Source organism: Melopsittacus undulatus, chromosome 7, assembly GCF_012275295.1.
Source record: "Melopsittacus undulatus isolate bMelUnd1 chromosome 7, bMelUnd1.mat.Z, whole genome shotgun sequence".
In the NCBI taxonomy this organism is placed as follows: domain Eukaryota; kingdom Metazoa; phylum Chordata; class Aves; order Psittaciformes; family Psittaculidae; genus Melopsittacus; species Melopsittacus undulatus.
In genome coordinates, this window is record NC_047533.1 from 33,210,220 (window position 1) to 33,226,255 (window position 16,036).

The window sequence follows — 16,036 nt, forward strand, 5'->3', positions numbered from 1 at the left end:
TGATAGAGAGCATGTTTTGAGGGTGTTTTTGTTCAAGGCCTTTTCTGAGCACGTGCTCTGCCGGGGACGAGGGGAGGCTGGGAGGAAGGAGAGACAGGACACCTGACCCAGGCTAGCCAAGGAGGTATTCCATACCATAGCACGTCATGCCCAGGATGCAACTGGGAGAGAGAGCTGGAAGGGTGGAGCTCTGGAGGGAGATGGAGGAGGGAGCACGCGGTGCTCGGCCGGGCAGGGTGGAGTGAGTTATGGGTTGGTGGCTGGTGGGGTGTTGTATTCTTTTCGCTTGTTATTGGCTTTATCATTATTATTTGTAGTGGTAATGGCAGTAGTGATTTGTGTTGTGCCTTAGCAATTAAACCGTTCTTATCTCAACCCGTGGGGGCTACATTCTTTGGATTCTCCTTCCTAACTCTCCAGGAGTTGGGGGAGCAAGGGGGGGAGTGAGTGAGAGTACTGTGAGGATTTGGTTTAAACCACGACTTAAACAAAATTTGCCAAGTGGAAGAATTGTTTGCTTCTATCTTTCAGAATCAAAGAACCCCAAACAGCATTACAAAGGTTTGAGACTATCAGTTACCTCACAAATATTATAGAATATAACCAGATCACTTCATCACACTCATAACCGTGACTACCATAATTCAGTTTGTTTGCACTCTTCTAAGAACATAGTTTAATTTGAGTAGATAAGGCTCTGTGATTTAACGTTTAAACACTTGCATTACAAAGATGAACATTAAGTTCATATGAACTGGAGAAGTAGAACAATTTAAGGCTATTACATTTTCTCTAAGGAAACAATCAGTAATGACTTTGGTTTCAACAAATTGCTGGACTGCCATCAAAATACCCAATTTAAAAACATTTCTCAGCCTAGAGATTGTAAGTTTTTAGGAAAAAAAAAATCTTGAATTTTCTCTCATTCTGATCCAGCATTTTGCCTCCTCTTCAGCTTAATCCAGATGCCATTATTTGGGCGAAGAATCAGTCCTCCAGTTATACCAAGCTCTTCTGCCTTTTGACATGACTCCACCCAAAAGCGTCGTAAGATGAGAGCTAGAAGAGCTTTCTCCTCCATTTGTGCAAAACGCTGACCTACAAATTACAGGGCAGTAAAAAAATAAAGATGCTATTGTTGGGTTCTATCAACAGTTGCTGCATCTGCATGCTCACAGTGATACCCCATGGAACACAGAACAGCAGGAACTGTGCCTTGAGAACAGAACTTGATTTAGGTCAAAACTGACTTCTCAATCGAATACTTTTCCCTGCATGATAACTCTGGCCTTCCTGGGACAATTCACAGCATACCTCCCTTCCCATAGTACATAGAACTCAAAGAGCACAGAGTCAGCATTTTACATGGAACTAATACAAAACACAGCCTTGTCATGTCTCTTGGATAGACTTGATGGGAGGGAATGGATGCAGGAGAAGATACAGCACAGGGACTGTGAGAAGAGACAAATCCATATATGCAGAGGAGCAAAGGAGATACAACTCCAACAGAACGATAGACATACCTTCCTTCAATCAACACTAAGCATCACACACATCAGTGATTTGGTAACACAGAGGGCAAAGTTCATTTTACACTTCAGAGAAAGGTGGAGAAGGAAAAGGAAGAACAGAGAAATGTGAGGGAAAGCAAAGAGTGTCACCATAATCCAGGCAGCTCATTTAAACTACACTGAAAACAGGACAAGGACACAAAATTCAGTACTCAAAACTTTTTCTGTTCTCCCCTCTGTATAAGATGCACAGATGAGTATCTGTATATATGTACACAGTGATTTATTACTGCAATGATATTAGTGAATCACCTCTCCTGCACATGTTCTTGTACACCCAGGAACTAGTTAGACATGTAAAATTAGACTCCTCTTTGAAACATGGGAAGATCTAGTCTGCTGTTTTTATGGGAAGGGTGCCTCCTCCCAATAACACTCATTAAAAATAAACAAACTATAACAACCCCACCCCCCAAAAAAAACCAACAAATAAAACAAAAAAAAAAAACCAAAAGAAATCAGATTTATTGCTTTGTAAGTGGCATGACAATTGCTGAATATTCCTCATCTGCACTTAAGATCAGTGAAGGGAACAGTCTTTTCATGTGTTCTGCTATATTAATAACATGCCCCTACTCTTATCTCAGACAAATGCCAAGTATCTCAGTACCACCTGAAGAGCTAACAAGTTCTAGAACGCCAGTGAAAACAACAGAGCACCAATGGCATCAGAAAGAGGGAAAGAATACATTAGTTGCAGACTGCATCTTTGGGACACCCAGCTGAGAACATGAGATAAACAGATGAGTTTACAGAGCAAAGCAAGCACAGGAGATCTGCCTTCTCTCGCTCTGTCTTGTTGGCACTGAGAATCAGAAATTTGGAAGCAATCCTATCCTAACACAGGAGCCCACTAATATGCTGCCAGGCTGCACAGTTAGTGGGGAGGAAACATCAGTGTGACAGACATTGGCCCTCGGAAGAAAGGAAACCCTGGGGAAGAACCAATGTGTCAGCTCAAGCACCAGGCTTGCAGGGGAGACACTGCCCAGAATTTTAGGTGGGGCTGAAGCAGCAGCTTGGGAGAGAACAGGACATGAGCAGCAGGCACATCAAAACTTACATTTCTCATACAGATGCTGCTGCCAGCTACCATGCTACACACTGCAAGTGTTTCCTCTTCAGTACATACCAATGCAGTTCCTGGGACCAGCTGAGAAGGGCACGTAAGCATATGGGTGCCTTCCCTTGCAATTTTCAGGCAAGAATCGCTCAGGCTTGAATTCCTCTGGGTCAGGGAAGATCTCAGGGTCTCTATGCAAGGCGTAAGTTATAACAACAACATTTGTGCCTTTTGGTATTTGATATCCTCCTAAAGAGAAAAGGGAAAGGGTTAAAACAACAGCAAATAAGTGACTTTCTATATACAACATCATGATGAAAAATAAAACAGTGCTGCCATTTACTTGGGAAATACTTTGGATTGATGCTAGCAGGATGGGACTGGCAGACTCAGGACACTACTTACTAATAGAGCAATCATCTCTCAAGGCACGGGCAAACAGTGGAACTGAAGGGAAGAGCCTAAGGGCTTCTTTCAAAACACACTCAAGGTATCGAAGCTCCTTCAAATCATCCATTGTAATGGGACGCTCAGTGTTGCCTGTCCAGAAAGAAATAGGAGGATGAACAAGACCAAAAATCCCCATTTTTGGTTCACAAAACTCATTCCAGCTCCCTCCAGGAACTTATGCACCAAGAGCACAAAGAAAAAGGTGACACACACTGACTAAACGTGCATGCCTTCCCCAAAGACATAAGGTTGGTTGTACTCTCCTACAGACCTTCTGGCATGCATCCCAATCACCTCTAGCTATTGAAAGCTCCAGAAGTGCCCCAGGGCATGTTCCTACCTCCCCTTCTACATCTAGGCTTATAATGTAACACATCCCCACTCACAAATGCAACCACCACCACAACCGCAATGAAGGGGGAAACAGAAACATACCAAACACCTCATCCAGTTCTTTGTGAACCTTCTTCTGGGCTTCAGGATTATGTCCAAGTAAGTACAGGGCCCAATTCATACTAGCTGCTGTTGTATCATGGCCCTAGAAGTCCAGATTTACAAAAAGACATTCACTTCAACACCATTCCTGTGCACAAGTAAGTTTTGTAAATACCTACATACACAAGCAGTAAATGATAAAAAGTGACAATATTAACCCCATGACCATGAAAAAAAAGACCAAAACAAGAGTGTAGAACTCTACCCATGATTCTGTCAGGCTGAAAACCAAACAAAAGGGAAAAGTACTGAAATAACCTAAGCAAACAAACCTCTCCTCTACCTTCCACAAGTTGCATGAACCATCAGTATATCTACACAATGAAACAGATGTATATGCACCTTTTGATTACCGACGGGCCAAAGACTATCACAGGAGAGATACAATGGACACAATCTGTAAACTTTACAAAATTATCCAAAAGAGGGTCTAATGAGACACAGTACACTGACCATAGAAGGGAATACTTTTTCATCTCCTATGAGAAGGGGATCAGCTATTACTGTTCTCAGCACCTCATAAAAACTTGGAAAGGAAACAAAGGGAAGGGGAACCAAGAAAACAAAATCAAACACCAAAACAAATAGACACACACACACAAAAACTCAAGCAAAACCAACAAACAAACAAATAAACAAAACCCCAAAACAGGGAAAAAAAAAAAAGAAAAAAAAAAAGAACAAAAAAGGGAAAAGTTGACCAAAAAAGGATTTTGGTTCTAAAAACGTGGACTTGCTGGGAAGTTCAAGATGCCGCACCTCTTCAAAGTCCAGCTATAGAGTAGTACAGGAATGTTAAGATACAACCTAGAGAAGCTCTCTTCCCATCAGCAGTAATACGACTCTGAATTAGGTCTTCTGAGATGGAATGCAGGTTCACATAATGGAGGTGTGTGGAAGACCTGTGAAAGACTTGTTTAGATCTTTCACTGGACAGGGAACCAGACGTGAGAAGACAGTACACCAATCCACAGTTGATGACAGAACCAGGAGGTTATAGTCAACATGAAGGGACAAAGCATGAGGAGAACTGACAAAATGCAAGGCAAAACATTAAAACCATTTAGAGCTCTCTTTCACATTAATAAGGTTTATAATAGGAGCTGAGAATCAATGGCCCACATCAGCTATTAAGTTCTCACTATTCACCTGCTATCATGAATAGAGCCTGCTCACACAGGCAGGGCCTGCCACATATATATTGTCCAACATTTTGCCAGGGTACTGGTTCAAATGTTTCTATCCTTCAGTAGTTTCTATCCTACAGACATTTCCTCTTAGGCTTCCAGTGCTAAAATTACTTAATACTAAAAGCAACCTTCTGAACTAAGGAAGAGTCAGTACCTGCAAATGGTGAACCTCAGGATCTCAGGTTCTGGGGGGAGATGAAAAAAGGAAAAAAAAAAAAAGAAAAAAACAAAACAAGGCAAAACCCCCCACAAACAAACAACCCCCCTCCCAACCAACAAACCAATAGTTTCCTTGGGTACCTCAAACATGAAAGTATCCACTTCCTCACGAATATCATTGTAGTCTAGTTTGTTCCCTTCATCATCTGTTGCATTCAGCAGCATGTCGAGGAAAGCTTTTCTCTTTTTGGATCCACTTTCTTCACAGCTGCCATCAGTATCTTGTTTCTTTTGCTTGACATTTGCAAGTTCTGCAACTTTTTCTGCAATAACCTGAGATCAGAACCATTAAATTGGATATGATGCATGCAGCACATGTGCAGTCTTACATCACACAGGTTTGTCCTAACCTTGAACAGCCTTTGTGAGACCAAGAAAATAGATAGTCAAAACATGCAAATAACTCATTGATCATCAAGAAGTGTAAACACATCCAGAAAATCTGGAACACACTGATTGTGAAGGCAAATCACAAAACATCACCATGATTTGAACAGACTTACCATGAAGAAGACAGTCTCTATCCAATAACTAAGAAAGGGATGACAGACTGAAGAGAAGCCAGGACACTCCACAACCCGACATCTGGACTACACATAGCATAGCTGGAACTACTACTGCTTCTCAACTTCTCTTCAGTATGACAGCAATGCTTGAACTTCCCTTTTTAGGTTGAAACACAGCCCCAGTGACAGAGATTTCATGCTGTCACCACTGCTGTCATAACAGCAGAACAAAACCCTTTAATAAACTGGTATTGCTCTCAGCAACTACAACATAATTTAAAAATAAAGGCTGTAGAGTATGTAATTATATTCAAAGAAACACTGAACAGGGGAAAAAAATACTGTTATATATACACACAATGTTTCCCTCACTGAACATATACATATGAAGACACATCTGAACCACCTTTTGTCTCAGCGATACATTAGGTGATATTATTATTTACTGCTCCCTTGTCTTCTAAGGGATATTATTATTTACTGCTCCCAAATTTTCTAAGATTGAGCTTCCTATATTCAGTGCAGCATCCCATCATGGAAAGAAAGCATTACCTTAGGTCCCTTTAAGGGCCTCTTGTGCCACACTGCTGCAATTCCCATTAGAAAGAAGAAAAACATGAACTACTCAAAAACAATGCAATGTGAATTATTATATGTAGTGAAAATTCAGAGATTATTTGCTTTGTTGTGGGCATTGATAAAATTACATTGTGGGATACATACATCTCTTTCAGGGAAAGCAGCTTCTCTGGTAACATTTTAACACTAGATTTGGGAAGGTAACCATTGGCAAGAATAGCATGGGAATTAATTGGTGAGAGAAAGGAGTGTTACATGCACAGTCCAATATGCTGATAGAATGATGCATTTTATGCCAAGTCAGTGATATATGCTTAATGGTTTCTGTGTCAAAGCATCTTACTGCTGATATGGGGACCTCCATTGGTTTGTTCATCTCAGCAGTTCTCTTCCAAATAGGGGAAAATGAATACAGACTGCAATTTCTAAGAGCTGGATCAAGTGGTATTACCACATAGAACCTTGTGCTTACTGCTACAGACTTGGCAGTGAGCTGTTGCAGGCAATTCAGTTGTGGAGGATCTGGGGCAGAAAAACAGTTCAATGAATTTGTGTTGCTTGTTTTGGTTGTCAAGGACCTGCAAGCCCTGTTACTCCCTTGGAGTTGTATACTCCTTTGCTTACATACAACAGAGCTCCTGACAGCAAAGTCAGTTGTTGTCTTCTTTTCAGGGAATTCCTCAGCATTGAAACAGAGAGAATATTCTCCTTTTAATATATGCATATTAAGGGAGCTGAGCCTCACCATCATTTGGACACTCTACTGAGTGCAAGTCTTCATTCCAACAACTAAAATGTACCATTAAAAGAAATAAAAAAAATAAAAAATCTATACTGTATCTGTAAAATTGTGAAGGATCTTGAGGTTCTTCTCATGCTCTCTTCCTTCCTTGAACAGCAAATATACAAAATGAGGCCAAAGCCATGGGCTCATCTGTCGTTGCTGGATTAGATCGCTCATCCTAGGGACACAAGAATTACATCACAGAACATTCCTTGAACAAAAAATACCAAAACCCAAAGGCAAATTTACAGCACACTTTCAAGAACAACAACAACAAAAAAATCTACTTCCCCCAGTGGAGTTTAACATATTGTGTGGGTTTAAACCCATTCATCTGAAGGGAAGGCTGTTCATATTTGTTTCCTGATTTTAATTGTCAGCTGTCCCAGCATCACCATGATTTATGTTGTTACGCATTGATCTCTGAGAGTGTGTTCTCATTTAGTTGGAATCCTCTTGAAACAGACATGTTCAGCTCTCCAGTCCAGTCCTACTCCACAACAGTAAAGCACTGACCATGAAGAAAAAGATGCATACATCCTGAAAATACTACTCATGTCAGGGAGGGTTCCAAAATATCTCCCCCAAGACATCAAACAGTCTTCTGAAAGCATTATATTTGACTTGACTTGACTGTCCAGATAATACAAATGCCAAACAGAAAATGGAAAGTACTTAAGGAATATGAAAATTCAAGTATGCTCCAACAGAGCAACTGGAGTACATTTGGAAGGGCTGATTGTCATTACTATTCAGTTCTTGCACATACTTTTGGCTACAAAAAGAGACATCGAGGAGTAATTATTAAATTTAGGCTAACTTTGCGCCCACTTCCAGTACAATTTGGGAAAGACCAAGCAACCAATGACAATCAAACCCTCTAATTCCACCCCTTTTTTGTTATACACCTGTCTCAACAAGCCCCATCAAAGGCTAGGGGTGAGATCATAGAATTGTTTAGGTTGGGAAAGACCTTTAAGGTCATCCAACCCTTAGGAGTCCAACCATTAACTTAGCACTGCCAAGTCCATGACTAAACCATGTTTCTAAGTGCCTCACTGTCATGGTTTGAGCATGTTTTGAGGGTGTTTTTGTTCAAGGTTTTTTCCAGCCAGGTGGAGGAGGGGAGGCCGGGAGGAAGGAGAGACAGGACACCTGACCCAGGCTAGCCAATGTGGTATTCCATACCATAGCACGTGATGCCCAGGATGCATACTGGGAGAGAGAGAGCTGGAGGGGTGAAGCTCTAGAGGAAAATGGAGGAGGGAGCACATGGTGCTCAGCCGGGCAGGGTGGAGTGAGTTATGGGTCAGTGGCTGGTGGGGTGTTGTATTCTTTTCACTTGCTGTTTGCTGTATCATTATTATTTGTAGTAGTAAATGGCAGTAGGGGTTTTGTGTTATGCCTTAGCAATTAAACCATTCTTATCTCAATCTGTGGGGGCTACATTCTTTGGATTCTCCTTCCTAACTCTCCGGGAGTTGGGGGACTTGGTTTAAACCATGACACTCACCTACACTTCTTTAAAGTACTTGCAGAAATGGTGACTCAACCACTTCCCTGGGCAGCCTGTTCCAGTGCTTGATGACCTTTTCAGGGAAGAAATTCTTCCTAGCATCCAATCTAAACCTCACTGGCACAATTTGAGGCCGTTTACTCTTGTCCTATTGATTTCTACCTGGGAGATGACCCCCTTCACAACCTCCTTTCAGATAGCTGTAAAGAACAAGATCTCCCCTTCTCCCAGAGACTCTTTTTCTCCAGGCTAAACAGCCCCAGTTCCCTCAGCTGCTCCTCATAAGACTTACACTCTAGACCCTTCATCAGCTTTGTTGCCCTTCTTTGGATATGCTCCAGCACCCCAGTGTCTGCCTTGTAGTGAGGGGTTCCAAAGCGAACACAGCATTCAAGGTGCAGCCTCATCAGTGCTGAGTACAGGGGGATGATAACTGCCCTGCTTCTGCTGGCCACATTGTTTGTGACACAGTCCAGGATGCTGTTGGTCTTCTTGGCTGTGTGGGCGCAAGCTGGCTAATGTTCAGCTGCCAATCAGCACAGGAAGATAAGAGGAGTCGTAGTAGTAGGTTTTGAGTGTTTCATTTGTTTCTCAGGATTGGGATATTTACTGAGACTTGAGGGTATGAACTCAATGTTGCCTCTGTGTAGCAGCTTGTACTGAAATATAGTGCATTATACTGAGGCTTGGGGCATTTTTGTGGAAGAACTGAGTTTGTGGCTCATAGCAGATGAGCTCTTGACACCAGTAGCATCAACTCCAACCCAACTACAAAGCAGCCAAGGAAAATGTCCATTTACCTGTAGACAGCACGAACATAATCAGAATCCTTATTCTCCTGAGCGCCCACATTCTTGCCCATTGCTGTTTCTGGGAGGAGGAAATAATCAATGGTTCACGAGTACAAAGTGGAATGCAGAATCCCTGTACACAATAAGTTACTACTGCTCTCAGGTTCTGATAGTCACCACTTTGTCCTTTGAGCAGGTGAATACACATATCCATTTCCAGGTAATGAGCTTGCTTTATACTTACATTCCCAGGAACTCTGCTCCTCAACACAACCTCACTTCCAATTGCTACCTCTGCCCTGCCCATCCCACAAACTCACCTGCTCAGATGCACACAAGACACCCTAGGGAAAAGGATGGCCTTGGGAGGACAGAAATGCATTCATACAATGTGCAGCAGCATGCAGCAATATTCCTCTTCAATCGTCTCCTCACACGACACATGAGGCACAGCTGTACTCATGAGTCCCTGCATCATTCACAGCCCCACCACATAACTGAAGAGGACTTACCACAGATGATATCAAGGGCACACAGAGTGATGTCCAGAAAGACATCAAATGGTTCCTTGTCAACATGTTTCTCAAGTTTCTCCAATAAAATGGTTCCTTGTTCATTCATAACCTCTAGGAAGTCAGTTAAGATTGTGAAGTGGAATGTGGGAGTTATCATCTTCCTCCGCAATCGCCACTTGTCTCCAGTGCTGCAAAATTAACAAGGAGAAGGAAAGGTTAAAAACTCCAAGGCAAAAATAAAATCCTCATCATCACAGTAAGTATACAGTAAAAAAAACTGTCAGCCTGAAACACCTTCACAGACAGACGTGCTGTAGATGGTTCTTCAAGTTGTCCATGGCACTTCCTAGAATAGCAATATTTCTTGCTCCAGCTCTCTTCAAAATACAAACTACTATTTCTACAGCTGCTCTCAACAAAAGGAGATGCCAACAAGCCTTCAGGCAATACAGCCTCTGCTTGCTCGGTGTATAATCTCTTCTCTATAGAACGATGGAGTAGAACTCATCTATAGGACAAACCAGCTATTTAGGATCAAGACCTCAGCTAATTGCATCGTCTCTGTGAATCACCACCCACGCAGCTCTTCATCCACTGACTAGGAAATGAGGATTGCAGAGAACTAAAGTAGTCCACAGGCATTACCCAATTGACTGCTTCCATGTCTAGTTACTTTATATCTTGGTCTCATCACAAAGCACAAGGAGTTCATCTCTGAGGGCCCCAAACTGGCAACAAAGCTCCACTGCTAACAGCAGCACCTTGACATTTTCATAAAAACACCGAAGAGGCACAAAGGCAGCAGAGGCAATTTACACCAGAGGCACCTTGCTGACTCTTTAATATCTGCATAATCCAGACCAAACCCTACTTGACCATCCCAAGACCAGAGGACATCATCCTTTACATCACTGCTCCTTCCTCTCTTCACTCCTCACTTGCACTCTCACCCAGGCTCACCTCTTACAAGCCTTCATTTCATGAGAGAAATGAAAGACAGAGTTAAGATACTCTCTCATCTGACCCCAAAGTATCACCAATCTCAGGCCCATCCTACTGGTCTGCAGTGCCACCAGCTGAGATAAGAAACGCACACAGATGCAGTTCTGCCACAGTCCAACCACCTCATATACATCACAGTATTCAAAACATCCAGCCTGTACCATTGCAGACTAAATAACACCACTTGCCATAGGATACAACCTCCCAAAATCCACATTTATTTCAAACCTCTTGACAAAACACAATGGCCAAATTTGCCAAGAAACACATTATGCCAAAAGATTTTTTTATCAGATATTAGCTTCTAAAGAGAAATCAAGACCACCACAAGGAGTAAGAGTTCTACAGGTATCATCTTCATCTCTGTCCAGAGATACACAGAGCATTCCTGCCACCAAATCCTCTTCATGTCATATACCCTGCAGATTCCAAAAGGACACCAAGACACCTGCAATTCACTATACCTTGTCAGAAGTCCAGTGCCCAGCCAAGGCTGCAGGAATTTGTACATGTATGATTTTTCTATATACTTCGAGCTGTTCAGGATGACCTGTTAAAAAAAATTAAAAAAAAAAATGAAAAGGAAAAAAACATTACTTATTAGATGGAGAGAGATTTCTGCAGCTAAGATACTTCACGCAAACTTGGCTCCTCCATAGAAATGTCCCAAGCCTCAGTAAAATGCACTATATTTCAGTACAAGCTGCTACACAGGGGCAACATTGAGTTCATACCCTCAGGTCTCAGTAAATACCCCAATCCTGAGAAACAAATGAAACACTCAAAACCTACTAATCCCACTTCACTTATCTTCCTGAAAAAGAAAAACTTGTGTTACAGTCCCAGGCAAAGCTCACAGAAAACCTAATGGTTTTTAGCCTCAATCAAACTCACAAGAAGTACCATCTTTTCAATAAACACTCCAAGAAAGAAACAACTCTATCTTCCCAGTTCGAGGACAATCATTGCCACTAACTAAACTAACAACTATATTTCATGCCATTGAGACAGACCCACCAAGTTTCAGTTAGACACAAGGCACTGCAACCTGCATTTCATAATGTCCTATCCCGGTATCAGTGGTCCAGTCTTCCCTTGTGTTTGTTTCTCTGTTCTGATCTTGGGAGCAGAAGCTTTCATACAAAGCTAAAGGAGATGCTTTAAAACCTAATGAGTTGATGCTTTCATTTGCTGGCCATCTTCAGCATTTATTTTTTCTGTGGCTAAACTTTTTCTATTCTTCCACTTTCACCCTTTCTCTAGCACTGGCTCAAGGACCATCTCAAGTAAAATCAGTCCAAGAACTTTTATTTTTTGCAAAAATTACATTGAGACAATAGAAACTAACAGGTTGGACACTGCTTTGCATGTCAGTAGAATAGACAGGAGACTAGCACACTCACCTCCACACTGTCAGGGTGATACAAAACTATGACAGGCAATGGTCCTATCCAAAGCTTCAGCAATGGACAGCTCCTGAACTCTTCAACATAAGTCTGTAGCTGTTTAAAAAAACCTCAATGAAAAAAGCAGATTAGATTTTTTTAAAGGTTTTGCTGAATAAGCAGGACTTCTGTAATGAACTGTTTTTTCACCATATACCCTGTAATTATGTTTTTATTGTAGTTTTATCTTGCTACTATAACCAAGCAGTGTATTTTGTACCTAGCTATCAGCTCTACTGGAGAACTGTTTCCTTATAGCTGCACCCTTGAAAGCACTCTATTCTAGAGAAACCTCTCCTAGCTGTAAATAAGTCAGCTTGATTTAAGCAGTCTCCAAGCACTGTAGCCTGGGCTTTCTGTATTGCAATACTCTTTGTAACAGTTAAGAGACAAATCAAACTTTATCAAGGATATGCTTAGGTTTTGGCTCATCTGACACTAGCCAAAATGCCGTATCAAAATGCTTCTTTACTTTCCAAACACAGCATCAAGCCTTTTCCCACCTGAAGCCTCACTGCCAGGTACCACCTTTGTGGTGCACATGTAAGTGATGTCATGCACAGTCGTGGCAGAGCACTGAACATAAATCAATATCACTTGAAATGTCTAGTTTCTGATAGCTGGACTCCAGAAGAAAATTTTTTGAGCCCTTACACCAGCTTTTGACATCTGGCTGCTCCAGCTTAAACTCCACTCTTGTCCCTTTAGAAACCTTATTGAGGGTAAAGTGGGCCACTTTATAGGGCCACTGTGGTTTTGGCAATTCAGATGTTCCCACCTCTAAGGGCACAGACTCACATGATCATTTATGCTACAGATCACCTGAGAGATACCACTGTTATCAAGCCACAAGCTGCACTTCATACCAGTGAGATCAGCAATCCTGCCAGTTCTCCACCCACGTTATTATACACGTATCCAGTCTACATCTTGTTAGTTTAACTATACCAAAACCATGGGAGGTGGTATAAAAGACCTTGTTGAATCATATTAAATGTCATCTACTGCTCTTCCCTTGCCCATAGATCCAGCTCTTATCATAGAGGGCAACCGCATTCACCTTACAGTTATAGAGGAGGTGGCAGTTATCAGGATGTTCAAGGATTATACATGCCTTCACCTTTTCAGAAACCAGATTAAATGATACATGACTCCCTCTAAGGCCTCTGCAGGGATGAAAAGCCAAAGGTCCCCCAGAAAAAATGAAAAAAGCCTAGCTTCCTAACAAACACCAAAAATCAGTCCCTAGTCATAGGCAAAGTTCTAATAATAACACCTTATCCAAAAGGCTTAAGATTGTCAGATTATTTTGCTGTTTTTAAAACATTTTCTCTAACATCACCATAATTAAAATATCATAATTTCACAGCTTTTTTCTACCTATATCAATAAATAAAATCGCCATCAGATGACAACTCATTTTTCTTTCTGCTAAAAAACCTTCTCCTCTTTTTCTAAAACCTATACCTCTTAATTGCTACATATTTAATGAAAAATATTATAAACCACAAACTTCACTCATTTTTACATAACTAAAGGAGAACAAAGACAGGTGGTCATTGACTCAACTGAAGCATGGAGGCTATGCAACTCCTGCTAACAAAGGAGATGGCAGACTCCATACAACATTAAAGTCTCCATCAAATTGCTTTTTGGAGAGAGGAGCAATGGATTTTTTTTTGTTGACATTGTTATTATTTTTATTATTATTTATTTCTAAGAAGATTTTAAAAGAAGGAAAAAAATAAAAAAGGCAGAAAAAAAGGTTTGTGTCATAGTCAGGCTCATATACACATCCTGACTATGATCCTGCTACTGTTTTCCCAAAGTTAGCTTCAGGGAAAGCTGCTTGCCCTTATACAGGATGGGATCCGGAAGAAAGATGCAAGCATGTACCCTCACAAATACAGGGATCACATCTCAGCACATGTCAGCACTGGGCAACGTGCATGCCCATGCTGTACTTGTCCTTGGCTTTGCCATGTTCCCATGTCACAGCTGCTCTCTCTTCTGGCAGCACACCTGGAGGTATGGATCGCATAGCCAGCAATGCATGTGCACAGCACAGATCGGTATACACAGGCATCACAAAACACACCCAGAAGAATCTGCTGGTCCGCTAACAGCAGAGTCAGAGCCACTTTCATACCACAGACTCCTCAAGGGATCTGGTCCTGTGCAAAACCAAGTATCAAATGAAAAAAAGAACACGTAGCTCATTTGAGCTCACTCAAGCTCTCTGGCAAAAAGAACGTACCGTTGATCAATGCAAAAACAGAAAGGTTTGCTTTTGAGGGATGTACTACAAATACTCAGCAAGTTCTTTTGCATCTAATGCAGAAAGCTGAGGCATAACTAACTCTGAAACTGACCCAGCAATTCAGCATGCTAAAGTCCTTCGCACATGCTCACTTTGAGGAAGATAATTATTTAAGCTATTTTTCCTTCGCAAGCAAAACCTTCATTTGGATCACAGCCATGGGTACACAACACAGTACTCTGTGCTGTGAAACAGCACTTCCTGAGAGAGCACAAAGCATGCTTCCCTCTCGGAAAAACAAACTCCACAGCATTCATGCTCCACCCCACCAACAACGGGGAATAAGTCTGAGTCCACCATCTGGAAGCCACATTTGGATTGAACCTCCAGCTAACCTTTGACTGGTAACAACCCCACATTTATGCAGCGTATCTCCTTTCCCTCCCATTGCTCACCTTTCACACAGTTCCCCTCTTCAGCTTGCCCAAAGGCCCAGAGACACCTAAAGGCAATGGCACACACAACACCTCCCCCCCCCTCCAAGCCAGCCGCGCTTCAACCACCCAAGCACCTCACCAGCACTGGCTCCTCCTGCAAAGCCCCACGCAATTCAGGGACCCCCCCATACCTGGGCTACGGCATGAGCCGCCCTTACCTTCTCCCTTCCGCTCCATGAATAGAGTATTTCCCAGCACAGGATAGCAGGGGCTGACACCGGGTATCGGCTTCAGTACCCACCATCGCCTCCAGTAATCCATCAGGGAGGGCAGGGAGCTCACAGCCACAACTGCCAACAGTAGAGCGATGACCCCAGTCCCCAACTGCAGCAGCTGGGGTCCCCCTCCCGTTCCCTGCATGAGCCCCATCACTACCTCCCAGCCTCCTGCTGTAATCTTTGATCGAGTGCTATCGGTAGTCCCGTACTCGGCTTTGCCTCTACCCAACTGAGGGTGCCAGGACCAAGGCACCAGAGGAGGAGGCGGAGCTGTCACACAGGCCCTGAGGGCAGCTTCCTGCCAGGAAAATAAACAGGGATGTAAAAAGCACGTGTGTGGAGAGGCTGCCTGCAAGCACTGCCTGACAGCAGAACAGCCACAGGGAACCATGCTGTCTCCCTGCCCTCACTCAGTTCCTTTGACTCAAGTGAAGAACGAGGAAGTTCTTTGCAGGCCTGTGCAATGTCACAGAAAGAAGACACAAACTGCTGTCAAGAGAAAAAAAAAAACAAACATGTTTTTGCTGCTTTGGGAAGGATGGGTTTTCTCAACATTGTGTCTCTACATCTGTTTTCAGGTGTACAGGGACCACCATTTTGCCATACAGAACTGCTCCAGTGATCTTCAACATGATGCCTGAAGGGTTTCGAGTGCTTCAGATGGGGAGTGCTTTCCCTCAGTTGGGTGGATTGCTTCAACGGTTTACACAAACCAGAGCCCATACAGACCCACGATCAAGGGCAGCACTGCAAAGCATGCTCATGCTTCGTGGCTCAAATAGCCTTTACTGATCTTAACTGTTGAATGCTCAGTCACAGGCTAAAGGATGTCAGTAACACAACTGGTAGCACCAGTACCTGTGCCACAACTTGCAAAGTGCCTGGGCAGTGATGCCATACACACCATAGGCCCTGCTGCCGTTCCTGCTTCA

At 42.6% G+C, this 16,036-nt stretch overlaps 1 protein-coding gene across 1 annotated transcript; it reads right to left on the reverse strand.

Moving 5' to 3' along the window:
• Positions 1-856: 856 nt before the first annotated feature.
• Positions 857-15,255, reverse strand: CYP4V2 (cytochrome P450 family 4 subfamily V member 2). Its single transcript, XM_005149054.3, has 11 exons — positions 15,045-15,255; positions 12,088-12,200; positions 11,149-11,234; positions 9,680-9,870; positions 9,177-9,246; positions 6,912-7,038; positions 5,073-5,264; positions 3,523-3,625; positions 3,043-3,177; positions 2,707-2,886; positions 857-1,098 (listed from the first exon to the last, which is right to left on the reverse strand). Exons 1-11 carry the CDS (start codon positions 15,253-15,255, stop codon positions 923-925), a joined length of 1,584 nt encoding a protein of 527 aa, XP_005149111.1. The 3' UTR covers positions 857-922.
• Between the last annotated feature and the right edge of the window lie 781 nt (positions 15,256-16,036).

What these genes read in the sequence shown, in the direction of transcription:
- CYP4V2 (XM_005149054.3), bottom strand. Translation starts at nt 15,255, where the DNA reads ATGGGGCTCATGCAGGGAACGGGAGGGGGACCCCAGCTGCTGCAGTTG. An exon ending in TGCCCTTGATATCATCTGTG is followed by an intron (nt 9,247 to 9,679) that starts GTAAGTCCTCTT and finishes TCCTCCTCCCAG; the next exon opens with AAACAGCAATGGGCAAGAAT. An exon ending in TGGTCCCAGGAACTGCATTG is followed by an intron (nt 1,099 to 2,706) that starts GTATGTACTGAA and finishes TGTAATTTGTAG; the next exon opens with GTCAGCGTTTTGCACAAATG.